This window comes from Eretmochelys imbricata, chromosome 1, assembly GCF_965152235.1.
Source record: "Eretmochelys imbricata isolate rEreImb1 chromosome 1, rEreImb1.hap1, whole genome shotgun sequence".
NCBI classification, from domain to species: domain Eukaryota; kingdom Metazoa; phylum Chordata; order Testudines; family Cheloniidae; genus Eretmochelys; species Eretmochelys imbricata.
This window is the reverse complement of record NC_135572.1, coordinates 187,372,889-187,392,068: the sequence shown is the minus strand read 5'-3', so window position 1 is coordinate 187,392,068 and position 19,180 is coordinate 187,372,889. Positions and strand designations below refer to the sequence as shown.

Here is a 19,180-nt window from a genome sequence, read left to right as displayed (position 1 = left end):
ATCAACTCTGACCCCTGTTCAGCAGATAGAGTTTATAGGAGCAGTACTTGATTCTACCCAGGTGTAATGGTTCTTCCTCACCACTGTGGTGCCTCCTGTTGGTCGTTCTGGGAATTAGCTCAGTCTTTTTGCCGGGCACCCTCCTCCAGTGGTGTCTCGCCTGCCGTCACTTCTGCTCCATACCCGCATCACCTAAAGGTTTGCAGTGTCCTCTTTAGGACACAGCCCTCTGGCTGTGCTCCATTCCATTCTTCCCCGCTTCTGGGGAGCAGAATTCCTCTGTCCAGCCACTTGCCTATGTGGCCGACTGCAGCCCAAGGTTCTAGCCACTTGGATCAGTGGCAAACTGCAGCCCTTCACTGGCCATTCCCCTCAGTGACAAGTAGGGGCAAGGGTGGTGGGGAAGACACAGGCCTGCCCACTATTCCGGGTCTCGACCCAGGGACCCTCTAGGTAGCAGCCACATGCTGCATCTCCTTCAACGCCAGCTGTCTGTTTCCCTGGGCCACTTCCCCAGAGCCCTAGCACCTTCTCTGCCCTGTATCCAGGCTTCAGTCTTTCAGCCAGTCAGGCTGGAGCTCCCTCTCGCTCCCCTGACCAGGCCCACCACTGCTCTGTCCAGTTCCCTCAGCCCTTCAGGGACCCAGTCCTTTCTCCCTGAGCTCCTAAGAGGGAACTGACTCCTCTGCCCTGCACCTCTCTTTATATATGGGCCTGCTCTGCCCTGATTGGCTGCACCTTGCAGACTCTCACTGATTGGCTGTCTGCTGCACAGCCTCCCTAGGGCTGCTTTTAACCCTTTCTCCACCAGTGTGGGGAAGATGCCCCATCACACACCCTCCCCCTTAAGACAATTCCCTGTGGCGGGGAGGATTCTATCTCCCCAGCTTCCCTCTCAGCTGGGCCAGCAGGGAATCTCTTTCCTGCTGTAGGTTCTCCACTGTCTGGAGCAACCTGCTTCCCTCTTCCAGGGTTTGGGTCCCCACCATAGCCTTCTCGGCTTTCGTGTGGGTTCTCCCTTCTGTTTGGGTCCCCACCAAAGCCTGTGCCGCTCCGGTGTGGGTTCCCCTTTTTATCTGAGGCCTCTCTGTCCCAGCTGATCTTTCTCTGATGGTCCTGGTCCTCACTGCCACTCTCTTTTGGCCAGTCTCAGCCTGAGCCCGTGTCTCAGACATTCCCCCCTTCTGCCTCTGGGGGCAATGCCATTTTATATGGCCCTCTTGATGGCATTGGATGCACTCCTCGTGCTTTCCATTGGCCATGGCCTTCTCCACACCTACCCCTGGCATAGCCCCTCCCTCAGGGCTAGCCTGGGCCCTGCAAGTCCCGTGCAGGCACTCCCTCTTCAGGTGCCCTGGCTTCCTAGTGCCCCAGGCCCAACACGCCCATTGCTCTCCTGTTTGTTTCACAGAGGGGCCTCTATTGGGCTTCTCTTCCTTAGTCTCTGGGTGGAGCCTCCATGCCCCATCCCGGTATGGGCACTCCCTTCTGAAGTGTCCCGGTCGCCCACAGGCGAAACAATTTCTTGGCCCAGATACCAGCCTCTGGCCCCTGGTGCCTGGCCTCCAATGGGTGCCATGGGCCCCCTTCCACAGCAGCTGGAACAACCCCCATTGCTGCTTGATGAACCAGTCCACCCAGGCTCTCCAGTAGAGTCCATCCCCATAGTCTCCACTTTGAGCCTCTTAAACAGGCAATTGTCCCACACTCCTCTCTCTTCCCCCTTGTATCAGGGGTGACTACATGCCTGCATTCTCCACCATGTGTAGCGGTTCAGCCTCACCATCGTGGCGCCTCCTGCTGGTCGTTATGAGAATTAGCTCAGTCTTTTCGCAGGGCACCCTTCTCTGGCGGTGTGTCTCCTGCCGTCACTTCTCCTCCAGACTGCTCCGGACCTGCGTTGCCTCAAGCATCGTGACGTCCTCTTCAGGACATAGCCCTCCAGCCGTGCCTCACACCGGGTCAGGGCCTTTCTGCCAGAGGCACGATTCCAGGTCACGTTGGACCTCATCATACATATAAGATCCCATCCACTCATGACCGCCTGGGTATGCCTCAAGCTGCTGGGCCACATGGCAGCATGTACATACATGGTCCAACATTCGCATCTATGCCTCAGACCCCTGCAGATGTGGCTGGTGTCAGTCTATGCTCCCGACAGACAAGATTTGGACCCAGTGGTCACAGTCCTGTCGCACATCCTTTCATCCCTGCCTTCGTGGACAGACCAGTTGGTGTTGGAGGGGATTCCCTTCATGGCCCCATCTCCATCGGTGATAGTGGTCTCTGATGTCTCAGATCTGGGGTGGGGAGCCCACGTCGATGACCTCAATACACAAGATCTCTGGTCTCAGGAGGATTGTTCCTTCCATATAAATGTCAGGGAACTTAGGACAACACGCTTAGCTTGCCAGGCATTTCTTCCCTACCGGATGGGAAGAGTTGTTCAAATCCTGATAGACAATACCGCTGCGATGTTCTATATCAACAGGCAAGGTGGAGCTCTCTTGTCAGCCCTGTGCCAAGGCCCAAGAGACTATCTGGTTATGGGACTTCTGTGTGCAGCATGCCATTGATCTCATGGCTTCACACCTCCCGGAGCCAGGAATTCGCGGGCTCATCTCTTCAGCACATCCTTCTTGTCTCGCCACAAGCGGTCACTCCACCCAGAGGTGGTAAATGTGATTTTCAGAGGCGGGGGACTCCCCGGGTGGACCAGTTTGCATCCAAACTGAACAGGACGAGTCAGCAGTTTTGTTCATTTTGTGGGTCGACAGGGGCATGTAAATAAAAAAACCCACCAAATCTATTATTTTTACATAATCTCATTATTTTCCAGTCTCATGATTTTTGGTGAGCATGATTCTTGGTATTTGAACATTGGGGTTGGCAATACTATGGAAGTGACTTGAAAGCGTTGGTTTCACTCCTGTTTAAAGTCATTTTCTAGTCTATTATTTGTAGTGGGGTAACACCCCTAGAGCCCCAGGCAGGTGCAGATAAACTCATGGGGCCTTGCCTTAATAGGATGTTTCCAGAAGTTAAATGATCTATTCCAACCTTGATGAACTGCAAAAAAGTGATAGAAAAAAATCTAGGTTTTTCTACAGTGGTTTCAATTGTTGTATTCAAGAGTTAGTAACAAAGTAAGAATATACATTAATTTTTTAAACCTAACCAGGCTTGCTCTCAAGGGAACCAAGCAAAAAGGAGAAGAAACGAGTTGCCTTGCAAGGACTCCTGCTTGCAACGACAACTCTAGATACAGAAATGAATAAAGCATTAAAGAGATCTAAGAAAAGAAAAAGTTAATCTAACAGCAGAAGCTGATACACTGAGAGCCACTATTCTGACTCAAACACTCCAGATTGTTGAGTCAGAGAAATAATTACATGAAATAAAAGAAGAGCAAAAGAAGCTCATAGTAGAATTTGAAGAATGGAAACAAAAGGCAATAGATAGAGAAGCTGCAATGAAATTCATAATTGCAGACACAAAAGAGAAAGAATTAAATCATGAAGCATGCAGAAGGAAAATTCATGCACCAAAGAAAGAGTTGAAAGCCAATAAAGGAGCTATAGTGGCAATAAAACCCCTAAGTGGTGAAGAGGTGGAATCTGATGAAGAAGATATGGGTCCTCCTCAGGCCTGCTGATGGTCAGGGGGAGGAGGGGAGCAAAGGGGGCAACTGCTCAGGGGCCTGGGTGATGTAAAAGGGCCAGGGGGACCCCGGCTGCTACTGCCATGGTGGTGGCCGGGGGCCCCCGGGCCCTTTTAAATCACCCGGGGAGGTGACAGGGCTCCTAGGCGTGAGCGAGGTGGTACCAACGGTGGCCAAGGCAGTCAGGTGGGCATGTGGAAGCCCTGGCCTTGCCAGATGAGCACGCCCAGCAGTGCAGCCGCAGCTCGCTGGGCACCAGCCAGCGCAGCACCTCCCAAATGTCAGGCAGGCCTTTCTAGGGGGCCCATTGACTTTCTGCTGTGGGAAGAGCTGTCCCTAGGGTATGGCGAATCGGGGCGACCATTCTGGTCCGCATGCTTTGCAGGGCCCCACGGGCTGGCGCAATTGGCTAGCGCGGTCAATCCAGGTGGTGACGGGTCGGTCCCCGAGGTGACGGGTCGGTCCCAGAAGTGACGGATTCATCACTTTCGCCCTGGGCTCCGCACCACCCTAGGGACTGCCCTGGCTCTGGGGCCTGGAATTGCTGTCAGTGGGCCTGGTCCTCCTGGTTATGAATATCCCAAGGAGTCAATTCTGGAATTTTATAACTAACCATGGGAAGAGCCGGAAGAATATCAAAGACCACCTCCCATAGCTCCAATTATTACCTCCACAGTAACCAAAATTACTGCACAAGGAAACGGCGTACAGAAGAGAGGATAGAGGAAAGACCCAACACCCCTGAGCAAATTAAAGCTCTAGGAAAATCCCTGGGTCCTTTGAACAGGAACACAGTGATCGGATGGCTAGCAAAGACAATGGGGATATCTGGATTAACAGGAGGTGATCTCTCTTCATTAATAAAAGAATTAATAAATTCAGATGAATTTGCTGGACTTCCTTATAACATCCAGGGAAGAGGAAAAGGTGATACTGACATAAAGATAAGAAATGTTGAAGTTTTTCTTTCCTGGAGAATATCCAGTGATGTGGTTTCATCAGGAGAAGCAAAGACCAAACGAAAGACCTGAACCGTACAGAAATATAGAAACTAGAAAGAAATTATTGTACAAACATGTGGGAATTATCCCATTGGGATATCAATTGATATGTGATTCCCCACAGTTTAAGAGCATTAATGCTAGGCTTTGATCCAATGATCAGAATGGCGATCAGAAGTTTCACTGCAAAAAGAAAATCACCTTCATGAGAGGCATACAGCTCTTTCTGCTGTTCTTTTTGCACTGTTGTGAAAGTGAAGACACGTTCTACCTTTGTAAACACCTTTTGGCCTCCGGAGGGTGTCCCACAGTTCCAAAAGTGACCACTCTGGCCAGCATCTCCGCTGCTCTGACGCCAGGTAAACGGATGTCCACCCCTCCCCATGTAAGCCCCAGGAAGTTTGAAACTCCCTTTCCCTTTGCTTGTAGATGTGGCAGGAAAAGCAGCCAGACAGCAGGGGGTTTTTAAAAAAATGCCACCAAAGAAACAAGGAAGTAATGGGGCTGCTGGGATATGAAACGGTGCATCATGGGGCACTGAGCAGGGACCCAGAATGCCTTCCGCTCACCTCCCCCCCCTTCCCACAAGGCCTATCGAGAGAGCTGCACTGTGGGATAGCTGCCCTACAGCGCTGCTCTCATCCGCAATGGAAGTGCTGCTAGTGTAAATACTCTCTGACACCTGAGGAATTAAATGAGTACACAAACCAGGGCTTTTCTTTCACCAGTTCCTTAGCACCCCTTGAAATTTACAGTGCAAAAACTCTGCAAGTGTAGACGTACCCTAATATTGAGGGCTATCACGGGAACTGTAGCGTCACATGTTGTAACTCCGTTTAAAACCATGACAGGGAGAGTTATGAGGTTGCCTGAACAATGGTGGGTAATTGGGGCACCTCTAGATGGGTTTCAACCCAGAGTGCTAACAGACAAATGAATGCAGCAATTACTAAAATCTATTGCTGAAACACATAAACAGATAGTAATAGCACTTAAAGCGAATGTTCAGCAAATGGATAGGAAGATGGGACCAATCTTGCACCCTCAAGAATGGCAGATAGGTGATATGGTCATGTATAGACAAATAAGAGAAAAAGGCCATACCTTAAGCCCTATATGGGAAGGACCAGTTAGAATAGTTAGTAAAGCGAGTCCCACAGTGTATCAATTGGATATCCAACAAGGAAAAAGGAAGGTATCAAAATGGTTTCACTCATTACAGTTGAAAAGGTGGAAAGGAGACCAAAATTAGATACAATGATATTTCTCTTAGTATAGGGATAGGAGAAAGATAAAATAGGAAAAATGCAGAGAGAAGGAATGTTGAATGACATATGGGATGAGGAAGATTGGTGTTCACCTTTCGCTTCCTCTACCTGGACAGAGCAAGAGTTAGAGGAGTTTATGAAAAATTTACCTGTTCTGGAACCAACTACTCAGAGTTCGAGGTTGGACTAATCATGGAAGCTATACTAAATGGAAGGACAACCCCTTCAAGTTATAACTCCTTTATGTAGAGATCAACGTGGAAGACAAATAGTTACAATGTACATAAAGGGGGGAAAGCTATGTCAAGCAGGTTATCTAGACTCGGGATCTTCATACTCTGTGTTAAACAATGTATATAATCTCTCAGACTTTTTTACCCTATATCTCCTCAGATATAGCAGAAGTACGAGGAGTATTAGGAACAAAAAGGGAAATTCCTGTAACAATCCCATTGAAAGTTAAGATAGGGAATAGGGAGATACTTAATATATGTTTTGGAGTCATGAATTTGGGGCTAAATGAACTCGAAATAATGGGGATGGACATCCTTAGTGCATTGTGATGTTCAATAGATTTGGATAAAAGTATCTTGTGGGCAAAATAAAGATGATTTTTATCAATAACATATATGTACATACAGATAAAGTAGTGATTTGTCTTTATTATTTTTATTTTGTTAGAGAAAGAAAAGGGAAGAAAGAATAGATAAATAAAATGGCAGCATGATTTGAGGAAATTCCAAATATGGAGGAAGAAGAAATGGGTGATTTGATGGATGAGGAAGAAATAAAGAGATTTATTAAATGTAGATATGCCAGTACAGGAACTTATATGACTAGGTGCGCAATGGAGGAAAGAGATACGGAGGAAGAAAGTGGGATGGAGGAAGAAGAAGAGGGAACTCCCCCACTAATTGTGTACCAGATATATTTAGATCAGTATATGAGGCCGATGGTTCCAATCCAAATTATTGGAGGAGAAATTCAAATACTCTGCTTTATGGATCCTGGATCATTGGTTTTAATGATAAATACAGCAGTAGATGTGGATATTACACAATATATGTCAAGAGACATGTATATGCTTACGGGTCTATTGGGAGAACAGATACCCATTCCCTAAGTGTTCCTCTATCCATCAACATAGGTATTTGACAGACAGATAATGTGCAATTTGGTTTAGCAAATATGGGAATCAGTAGTAGAGGACTCATTGGCATAGATTTTATAAGAAGATTGAATTGTATGATAGATATAAAAGCAAAAGTACTGTGGAATGTTGACTAAGACCATAAGAAGCAAGAAAAAGAAGTATACAATACAGAAGATTCAATTGGGTAATGGATGAATGTTAAGTGTAGTAATAAGAGTAATCATAAGCATAGAGCATTAGCTATAAAATAAGTTTAGTAATAATAAATAAGTTCAGTGTAATAAGTAAGTATAATAAGTAATATCTGTAAGTATAGAAATAAGTTATACTAACAATAGGATAATAAAAATTAGGACTAATAGTAAGTGTAGAAATAAGCTGAACTAACAATAAGATAATAAGTTAGTGATTAGTAAAATAATAACACTTTTGTTTTAAAAATAAGAGAGGAAAAGGTAGAGAGACCGACAAAGAAAAGAAAGGAAGTAAGAAAGAATATGGCCGAAAATTGGTTCAGAAATATCCCAGGGATAGACAAGGAGGAAATAATAAACTTAATGAACAGCCCGATTAGGAACTGGAGGAAATAATCAAAGATATAGAGAATATAGAGGAAGAAGAGGAGGATAGTAGATATAGTGGTGTAGAAGAATCAGAAAATGAAGAAGCAATACCCCAAATAATAATTATGCCATTATTTTTAAACCAAACTAGAAAGCCATTAGTTCCAATTATTTTTAATAATCTCAATATCAAAGTAGGAATGTTGTGTCATATTGATTTGAGCTCAACCCTATCAATTTTAAACATCAATACAGAAGTTGATCTAATGCCATTTGTCTCACAGGAGTTTTGTGTGATAAATGTAGTGGAAGGACAAATTTTTATTCCATTAAGTGTGTCAATATCGATTAACATAGGCCAAAGACAAGTGAACACTAGATTCAGTTTTATGCATAGAGAAGCGGCAGCATATGGAATTATAGGGATTGACATAATAGAAGTACTGAATTGTTTTACTGATGTCAACAACCAAGTGTTATGGAGCAGAATTTAATGTTCTCTATCCGTTTAATGTTATTGTTATAGAAATGTTTCAGAAGCATTTTTTTATAATATATGATAATTGCTAATGATAGGGAAATATTAAAGTAAACTTAACTAAGGAAAAATATATATATATGAAAAATAATAAATAAATATTGTTATACTTAAGAAATAATAAAAGAAAGATATTGTTAGTACCGAGAAGAATGTAGCTATATTTTATGCAAAGGAATTTTGTTTTACCATTAAGTTTTTATATTACTAAAATAAAAGATAAATTTGTCTGAAAAAGAATACCATCTCTCACTCTTTATATCTTTCAGAAGCGGAAGCCAAATGGTAGAAGATGCGGTTCTATTCATCTTGGCTCTTCTGGGTATTTGTGTCTACAGGATTCTGCTATGGTGGTGCGGTCAAAACACCAATGATCCAATGGGCCAAGTCCCATCCCAATTATAAGGATTTGGCTAATAGTATTGAGGAATGTGTTTTCAAAATTCCAAAATTAAAGGATACAGCAATAAAAGTAGTAATGAGGCCTGTTCGATTTATAGAGTTTATGGCACAAAATCATATGGGTAGGGTACTCATCAGAGATGATGTCCACAAATATAATATTTTATTCAGAGATCAAGGAAAGGGAGTAGTGATGTGGCAGAGGTGTGATGAGAAATCACCACAACCTTCAAATTGTACATGGAAATCTGATGAAGGAATGGGAACCATACATGATAGAGTAATTAGGGTCGAACTGTGGCAGTGTGCACTATTAGAAGGATTAAAGATAATTGCACGCTAGCCGAATCTGTTAGTAAGTGCAGAAAAGAGGGTAGAGTCAGGTATAGAGACCACAATCAAACCCCAGAAAATGATTATGAAAAGAACAATGAAGGCAAACACAGACACAACACTACAATGGATCAAACCTAATACCACAACCACTGTCAACAGTATTCAAGGATGTAGGTTCACAATTCAAAAGAATGATAGAGCTAAAGCAAAAACCATTATCATGGGTCCTATAAAAGCTATAGAACAAAGTTTGGAAAACAGGAAGTTTATTACAACCTATTATGATGCTAATAAGTACTCCATTACTTATGTCTCCCGAGGGTGAGGACACTTAATGACCCATCCAGATTATCATAATTCCCCCAAACCATCAAACTGTGATTGGGATGCTACGGATAAAAGGGGTAAAATATACAGGAAAGTAATAAGAGCATAGCAATGGCAATGTGCAATAATAGAGGGACCTAATGTAATGACATGTTCAGATAATTTGACCATATATCCAAATAAGAATTCTTCATGTGCTTCATAGCGTGGTATGTCCCTGAGTGGAGTAAGGAGAGTTTAAGAACAATACTCATATTATGGTATCATAATTTTGTTAATTTGACAGAAATCCAATTTCAAATTTTGGACCCGCAAGGAGGGGTCAGTAGAATATATATTTGGTGGGAATTATGAGTTGAAATTGTATATAAAAGTCAGATGAAATTAAGATACCATGGTATGCACATATGATAGAAGGTGACATGCGAAAAAGGAAATCTGGGTCAAATTTTATTTCCATTATTGGTGTGAAGGTACTGCAAATATACGTAAAAGGCGAGGAAGTGGAACATGGAGAATTAACGGTCCTCATTTTAGTTATTCTTCTCTTTTACGTGGATATCTAAACCTGGGTCAATGGGCTTTGTGTAGCATTGTTTTATGCATATACATTAGGTACTTGTATGTTACATTGTAATAAGTCCAGTGTTATTATATTAGAGGCCTTATGCATATGTATGAAAAGTTCTGTGTGTATTTGTCTCATAGTCTGTTTAATCTTCTGAGTCAAATTGAATGTGTGATCTTTAAAAATAATCCAATTGTGCCTTATTACCCATGATACATTGTAATTATTTTTCTTTCCTTTCTTACTTTACTGAATAACATACATTGTAATCTTTTCCTTTGCTTTCTTGCTTTATGAATATACTGTAATCACCTTATTTTTGCACAATAAATAAGACTTTGTTTTTGAAGTATTACTGCTTGTGTGCCTATTCTTGATCAGAAGGCTGTATCCATGTCCTTTCAAGGGTTACCAGGATGGGGAGTCCTCTGCAGGTCGGAGAAAAAAAACCCTGGCAATACCATGGCAATTCCTTTAGGATGGATCACCACTTTTCTCCACGTTTCAACAGAATAATTATAAGCAGGCCAGTATTTGGATACCTGAAGTCCAAATAGCGGGGTAACATTACGGTGACACTGCACCCCATATTCTTCACAGTGATATTATTATGATATGATTATGACATAATTATAATGTATTTTATGCAAGATAAGTCATGTGAGGTGTCATTGGAAAAGTTATGATTTTCTGAATATGATTATTCTATTTGTATGCATGTATCATTTTTGTATCTCAAGTTATGAATGTTGACTATGTATTTTAAATATAGTTACACCCGGGTAATGCCCACTAGACAAGATGATTTTAGTCTAGATAGTGAGTGAGGAATGGCCTATTCAGGGCAATGGGCCATTAGGAAAAAACAATAGGTCTTAGGAAGAGCTTATTTCCCACCTGGGGAGCCTTCCTGAGAATGTTACAGACGGCCTCTGAGTAATGGCTTCTATGACTCTACAAGGAAATGTAATGAGACCACACGTCTCTAGACTCCATCTTGGGATGTCAGTATTTTCCACAGACCGGTCTGGGAACCAAGCTTTGGGAACAAAGGGTTCCCACTATATGCAAAAGCTGTATAAGACAGGGAGTGACATCATCTGGTGTTCTTCACTCCCCACCCAAGAAGACTCCTAGAAACACCTGAGGAACAAAGACTGAACTGGGAGAAGTGCTGGACCCAGGCTAAAGGGATTTTTAGCCCATGAGTAAAACACCTGGGGATTCCAAGCTGTAAAGCAAGTGCAGCTTGCCTCTTAAGAATCTGCAGCCTACTTGTATCATCTCTTAGGGTGAGAATCTGCTATTCATATCAATCTATCTAGTATATTAAGCTTATTTTGCATTTTTGTTTATTTGTGAGGTAATCTGCTTTGATTTGTTTGCTATCACTTATAATCACTTAAAAGCTATCTTTTGTAGTTAATTTAAACTTGTTTTTACTTTATTTAAACCCGTGACTTGGAGTGAAGCGTGTGAGAATCATAACTCAGGGGCAAAGGCTGTTGCATATTCATCTCCACATGGGGGGGGCGAATTTTATGAGCGTACGCTGTACAGTTCCCTGTGCAGCGTAAGATGGTATAATTTTAGGTTTATACTCTAGAGGGGGTGCGTGCCTGAGGAGCTGGGAGTTACCTTAGCTGTAGCCTTCCTATGCAGGGGCTGGTCCAAGAGCCTGTATGTAACTGCAGCTGAATGTGTCCCTACCCGTATGTGTGCTGGTGAAAGTTCAGACTTTAGGGCTAGGCAGCTTGTCACAGCAGTACAGTGTGAGAGGGAGTCCAGGCTGGTGAGTCGGGGGCTTAGTGGTACCCCAGTTCCAAGTGGCACCCAGGGGGGAACCTGTCACACCCGCATCTACCTAGCTATTTAAATGCTTTGTAGCTACTATGCTATAGGCAAACTTGCTCTAGGCAAACTTCACCCTTGGAAAAAAGTTTAGAACCTGTCAAGGACTATAACAGTTTCCTACCTGTAATTTGTAATTGGAGTTAGTATGATACAAACGTAGCACAAAAATGGGTGTTTACATCAGTAGGTATGAGGAATTTATAAAAAGATTGGCCTTTTTAACCACAGAAAGATTTTTGGGGTTAAAGAACTTAAAAAAGTTATTATAGCATATTTTTGTGGTGATAATAGTATGTTAAGGCACCACCTGAAACATTTACAAAATGATTTGTCCCCCTCCCCACTTTGGGATACTCATTTGAATTTATTTTTTCGAGACATTTAAAGCAGTAGTAAGTGGTGCAAGGAAATGTTCATTTGACTAGGTTATTTAAGAAAATCGCTTTATCAAAACTATATTGACCATATCTGATTCAAAGAAAAAAAATACAATAGGAAAACCTAAGTTTATATAGTTTCATCTGTAAGAAATGGACTTGTTAGCAAATGAGCTTTCAGATGTCTTGCAGTATTACTATGCCTGATGTGACCCATTAAAAAAACCTTGAGGAAAGACTGTTTCACTTCAAAGGTTAAAACACAATGCCAAGTTCAAACTTTATTCTCCTGGAATTGTGAAATTTGACAATAAGCAGTTCTTTAGGACCCTGACCAAGTCGCTATTTTATTTTAACAATGTGAAAACACTTAGAATATTTGTACAGATCTAAAAGTTTTGGAATTATAGAGAGGTTATGTGCAATCTTAGGACTTAATTGGAAAACTGTCTTAGATTTTTTTTTTTGAAGTGCTATTGCTAAATGTTCTTGTGCCACTTAGAGGCTATTTTTAAAACACAGTTATGATCGTATGTGAAGCTATGATTTTTTGTAGACTTCCAAGTGTTCTGTACCACAGATGGAATAGCCATAGGAGAAGTGTTTCCAGGCTTCTTTTAAATTGAGACTTTTCTTTGTATAACTTCCTGCAGTTACCACATCTACAGTGTTATTTCTGTTTTAGGCACACAAGTTGCCCACTTCTACATATATCTGTTATAGCACTGACAAACTAACGATGTTCCATTTGCAACTGCTGTATGTTATGAATTATTCCAGTTAGGACATGTACAGTTCGTTTCTAGGCTGAGGCAACCAAATAAAGACAGACTGCAGAGTATCTCAAAGTTTGTAGGTTTATTACGCTTGAGCGTGGTACCATTCTATTTGGTTCCTGGAACCAAAGCCGGCCTCCCAAACCATACCTCGAATGGGGACAAGCCCAGGGGCATGCGTGGGGCCCGCCTTACGTGCCACAAGACTATGGGCAAAACCTCTGGCCACTTCAGTCCAGTCTCTTTTCAAAACTTTGCTACCATCGTCTTCAGGGTTCGATTCATGCGCTCCACCTGCCCTGCCGCCTGGGCGTGGTAAGGGGTGTGGAGTTGTTGCGCAATCCCCAGACACCAGGATAACTCCTCTAAAATCTTTGCAGTGAAGTGTGATCCTCGGTCTGAGTCGATGACTTCAGGGACTCCAAATCTGGGCACAATGTCTTTCAGTAGAAATTTTACCACAGATCTGGCATCTGCTTTTCTGGTTGGTACTGCTTCAGGCCATCCGGAAAGTTGATCCACTATTACAAGGAGGTGGCGAAACCCCGAGCTTTTAGGCATTTCTGCATAGTCCGTCTGTAATCGCTGGAACGGGAAGTTAGCCCAAGGTCTCCCCCCCGAGTGTTGGCATCGAGCTGAGACCGAGCAGAGAAGGCCAGGCAAGTAGAGCAGGAGCCAAGAACTCACTTCACCGCCAGATAGACATGAGGCGCTGCCCAACATTTAAGAATAGCAGCTGCAGTGGCCTGAATGCCGGCACGTCCCAAAGAATGAAAATAGTGGGCGGCCGAGAGCAGATAGCGACGGGGGAGAATAGGTTTGTTCCCGATTCACCAAACCTTATCTATGCCTTCAGAGCCTTCCCAGCATTTCCAGTCCTGGAGCTCGTCAGGCGGCACATCAGTATACAAGTGCGCCAAGTCCGTCGGCGGGAAGGATGTATCCAGAAGAAGAGTTGCTGACACCGGGAGGGACTGAAGGGCAACAGTCTTTGCGGCTGCATCAGCCAAGGCATTACCTTGAGAGACAGGATTCTCAGACTGCAGGTGAGCATAACAGTGGACAACAGCCAGTTCGAGAGGACCTTGAACGGCACCCAAAAGTGCAGAGATTAAAGGGCCATTGGCAATCTTAGTGCCTGAGGAGGTTAGAAACCCTCACTGTTTCCAGAGCTGGCCCATAGCATGGCAAACCCCGAAGGCATATCTAGAGTCTGTAAAAGCGGTAACAGATTTCCCAACAGACAACAAGCAAGCCCTAGTAAGAGCATGCTATTCCGCCCCCTGAGCACTAAAGGAAGGTGGAAGGGGGGCTGCTTCTACAACGGTTGTCTGAGTAGTGACAGAATAGCTGGATAACCGCTGGCCCTCCAAATAGAAGGAGGAGCCATCGGTAAAAAGGGACAGGTCTGGGTTTTTCAGAGGGAGGTCATGTAAATCCGGGCGAGGCTTACCGCTCTCAGCGACGACATCCATACATACTTGGTGAGGTGTGCCAACCTCCGGAAGGGGTGTCAGTGTAGCGGGGTTGAGGACGTTGCAGCGGCAAAGGGTGATGTTGTCAGCAGCCAGCAGAATCAGCTCGTATTTGCGTGCCCGCTGCGGAGACAGCACCTGCGTTGTATGCTGTTTTAAGAGAATCTCAACCTCATGGGGGACCCAGACAGTCAAAGGGTGCCCCAGAACAATAGGGCGTGACCGTTCCACCATAAGGGCTGCAGTGGCAATGGACCGCACACAGGAGACTGATCCCCAAATGACAGGGTCCAATTGTACAGAATAGTAAGATATGGGGCGTGGGCGATCCCCTAGGTACTGCAATAGGACACTGCTGGCCACTCCCCATTGCTTGTGACTGAAGAATAAAAATGGTTTACCGTAATCCAAGAGTCCCAAGGTGGGAGCAGAGATCAGAGCTTTCTTTGTGGACGCGAAAGCAGCTTCCATCTCCAGGGCCCAGAGAACAGGGTTGGGGTTAGAAGTTGTGGTGGCCTGGACTAACGGTTTCAACGATTCACTGAAGGCCACTATCCAGGGTCGGCAGCCCCTAGGAAAGCCTGCAACTGCTTTTTTGTAGTTGGGCGCGGGTAATCCTGGATTGCCTGCACCCTATCAGGGGAGAGTAAACGCTCTCCAGGCCTAATCGCAAAACCTAAATAGATCACCTGGGTTCGGCTAAGCTGCAGCTTGGATGGAGATGCACGGTGGCCCTTATTAGCTAATGCAGTAAGCAGAGTAATAGAATCAGCTAAACATGCATTATAATCAGAGCTAGCAATCAACAAATCATCCACATATTGGGCTAGAACAAAGGAGCCAGGCAAAACAATGTCTTTCAAATCATCGGCTAGAATTTGGGAAAAAATAGTGGGGGAGCCTGAGAACCCTTGCGGGAGGCGCGTCCAGGTTAGCTGCTGAGCCCCCCAAGTGAACGCAAACAGATACTGGGAGTCGGGGTGCAAAGGAATACTGAAAAATGCAGCACACAAGTCTACAACCATGAAACAAGTAGCCGACTGGGGAATCAGTGTCAGGATAGTACTCGGATCAGGGACCACTGGGTGGAGGGTTATAACATAACTATTTATCGCACGCAGACCTTGAACGAACCGATAAACTGGGCGCCCATCTGGGCTCGGTTTTGGCTTTTTCACAGGAAGGATAGGAGTATTACAAGGGGAACTGCACAGAACCAAGACCTCCTGAGATAAGTAGCTAGAGATAAGAAGGGAAATACCTTCCTCCGCCTCCTTCGGCAAGGGATATTGTTTTACAGAGGGAGGCGGCCCATCCCTCCCCTGCAGACTGACTGGAGTGGCTGACTTAAGGAGGCCCACGTCAGTGAAACTCACGCTCCACAAATTGGGTGAAACGCTGGACAATTCTGTGGGGAGATTGGGAATCGGGGTAACCGAGGCCATAAGAGAAGCCACCGCCAAGTCCGGGACAGACATGCGAAGCCCCTCGGGGGCACAATATATGTGGGCTCCCAGCTTGCTAAGCACGTCCCGCCCAAGAAGGTTAGCGGGGCCTTCTGGCATGACAACAAATCTATGTGACAACTTTAAAGAACCCAGCTCCACAGGGACGGGGCAGGATAGGGGAGCCGGGCATGGGTTGCCCTCAATACCCTGCACCCAGACCTTGGTATTAGAAAGAGAGCCCGGAACAAAAGTTAAAGTGGAAAGGGTGGCTCCGGTATCCACCAAAAAGGGTACAAACCATTCCCCAATTTTCAAGTAAATTTGCGACTGCAATCCAAGATCCCATTCCAACTCTCCCACGGCTCCCAAAAATTTCCGCCTCTAGTCACTGGGGATTAGCGAAGTCCTGGGGAGCGTTAGGGGGAAAGGAAGAACCGGTCTCCGGCTGATCCTTCCAAGGAGCCCCTCGTGGAAGCAGGGGGCATTCCCTCTTCCAGTGCCCCAGTTGCTTACAATAATTACAGTTCCCGTTCCTTGTCCCACCCCAGCCTCCTCCCTGTCCTGTCCCGCATCTGCGTCCCCTCCCTCTTGTATTCCCGTGTCCCTGCCAGTGCTGATTCCCCAAGGGAACCTGCAGTGTGGCTGCCAACATACTTACTTCCTCCTTCTTTTGCTTACGTTTTTCCTTAGCTTTCTCCTCGTCCCTACCATTAAACACAAAAGTGGCCAGGTGAACTACTTCACTTAGGGGGTTCCCTGGCCAGTCGGGAACAAGTTTAGTTAAATACTTCTTTATGTCCGGCACCACTTGATCGACAAAGTAAGAGACCATCATCGTGTGGCTAACCTCGGCTTCTGGTTCCACCCCCTCCCCCATACATTCTAACCTGCTTAAACAAGCGGGCCAAAAATGCAGACGGATGCTTGTTTAGGTCTTGCTGGCACTCTCTAATTTTTGACTAATTTTCCGTCTTACTACCCGCCCTACGGATGCTCTCCAGGAGCCCTTCCCGGCTGGCTAAGAGATTGGCCTTGCCCTCCGGCGAGTTGGGCTCCCACCCGGGGTCATGGTCTGGCCAGACAGGTCCCCCTCCTGTGGCCCCTGCCCAATGTCGATTAGCGTCCAAAATGGAATATTTTTCATTGGGGTAAACACAGTTTGTAAAATAGCCTGGACGTCCGCCCAGTTAGGGTTAAATGCCGTAAAGACTGAGCGAATAGTCTGCATGACTCTTTCTGGGTCATCACGCAACCTCGGCATCTGTGACTGCCAGGTTACCAGGTCTCTGGTGCCAAAAGGGCGATGAACCGTAACCAAGGAAACACTGCCCTCACCCGTTGCAACGGGCTGTGGTATCAGGAGTGCCTGAAGCGCTACAGAAGGTAGGGTTAGGGATGGGTACAGGGGGCAGAAGGAGAAGGAATAGGGGGGAGAGACAGAGGGAAAGCAGCATAGGGCGGAGCGGAACCCGCAAGTGGCATGCAAACCTTAGATCTGGTACCAGAGCCCAAAGTCGAGGGGCGCCCCTTATCTCAGGCGTATGCCCAATTATCCCATGCATACCAATAATCCATTTGAGCTGGATGCTTGTCCTCCAGCTGTTGTCTAAGGCAGGTTAATTCATCCTGTCCAAAAGTTCCATCAGGTGGCCATCCAAAGGGCGTCTGAATAGTCAGTGCTGGCCACTCGACTTTACACAAAATTACAGCTCTCCTTTTACCTAGCCCATGGGTGCCAGAAATATTTTTCCAATTCTCGAGAATCTCAGCCAAAGGGGTTCCCCTGCTCACACTCTGCCCAGATCCCCTTCTAGGGCTACCAAAAGAACGCCTAATGTGCCACCTTATCGCCTAAGCGACGGCCCACACTCCCGTTCCTCGGAGTTCTCAAAGGTGAATTCACCCGGTGCCGGCTTGAGTTGTCCGAGGGAAGGAGTGCGGCTTCGCTTACAAGGGCAAGCCTAGAGTCCCTTCGTGGTCTCCAAAACTGTTATGAATTGTTCCAGTTAGGACACATACAGTTTGTTTCTAGGCTGAGGCAACCAAATGAAGACAGACTGCAGAGTATCTCAAAGTTTTAAGGTTTATTACGCTTGAGCGTGGTACCGCTCTGTTAAGCAGAACGGGACCCCGATTACGGGTTACACAAAGATTATATACTTCTGGCAAAACATCCTGCCTGTGTGCCTCGGGGGGCCTAAACCAATAAACAGGCCTTCTCCTTATCACCAATCCCCTGCAGCCACCTTCCCCCTGCAAAAAAGCTGAAGTGGCGGCTATTTCAGGCATGTTGGCTGGTTCTTGTCTCCTTTGTTTCCCTTATCTTGAAACTGTCCAGCTGTCCACCTTGAAGGATACTTCCTTGGTACGTGATGTGCTCGCTTCTAGTTAATGGCCGACAGGAAGCCCAAAATGGAGTCACATATGCTAACTAGTTTGATTTCCCCTAACATGTACAAGTTCTGATTAGCTACGCACCCAGTGTTGCACTATACAGCAATTTTCCCAATGAAATTATTTTCTTCAGTAGGATTTTAAAATGTAGGTTTATTAGTTGAAATAGCTTTCACATTTCTAGAATGCCTCATCTCAAGAGATCCCAGTGTTTAACAAGCGATAACTTGTTTAACTTGTTTGTGATAAACAAGTTAGTCACTTCAGCCACCTCTAAAACATAGGTGAAAGCCCCTATATCTTTTGAGGCAAAACAACAATTATCAGGAACAATTGTGTATAATTGCCCCAAAACTTCATTAACATTAATGTCATTAAGATTGCCTAACACTGGCTCATTCCCTTACAGGAGAGTTGCAGCTACTTTTAGAAAAACAAAACTCTGTTTCATTATTCAGGAAACGGGAGGTGCCCATGTCATGCATCTGATGAAGTGAGCTGTAGCTCACGAAAGCTCATGCTCAAATAAATTGGTTAGTCTCTAAGGTGCCACAAGTACTCCTTTTCTTTTTGCGAATACAGACTAACACGGCTGTTACTCTGAAACATGTCATGATTATATTACCCTAATGCAGCTGCTTAGAGTCTATCAACCTCGCCTCTATTTTCCTTGACAATTTTTCAAACATAAAATCAGTGTATGTTGATTTCTGAGCACTTTGAAATTGTGGCCGTTAAACTAAAAGCTTTATCTCAGGGTAAAGCTTCCAGAAGAAGCACCTCACTTGAAGAACGCAGGCCCCCTGTGAGGAATGCACACACAGGGTTCTCAGACAGCTACCAAGGCACCACTCAGATTCACAGTATATGGGCAGTGCTCAGGTTCTCGGGGTGTCCATGACTATGAGTCACACTGGTACACCCCTGCCTCCAGCAAGAGAGAGATTTGCTTGTGCTTAACAGGGCTGTGTCCGGGTGCACAGCGGGCCCACCACAGTCCCAGACTGCACACTGGGGGGATCTGCGCTGGTTATGCACA

The 19,180-nt window shown here is 45.1% G+C and overlaps 1 protein-coding gene across 1 annotated transcript in view; it reads right to left on the bottom strand.

Moving 5' to 3' along the window:
- LOC144264405 (uncharacterized) overlaps window positions 1-16,582 on the bottom strand; it is a 71,561-nt gene extending 54,979 nt beyond the window's left edge. Inside the window, 4 exon segments of the mRNA XM_077816195.1 lie at window positions 13,086-13,409; window positions 13,664-13,842; window positions 14,278-14,449; window positions 16,406-16,582. Of these exon segments, the coding sequence (XP_077672321.1) occupies window positions 13,086-13,409; window positions 13,664-13,842; window positions 14,278-14,449; window positions 16,406-16,582 (852 nt within the window).
- Window positions 16,583-19,180: the final 2,598 nt, after the last annotated feature.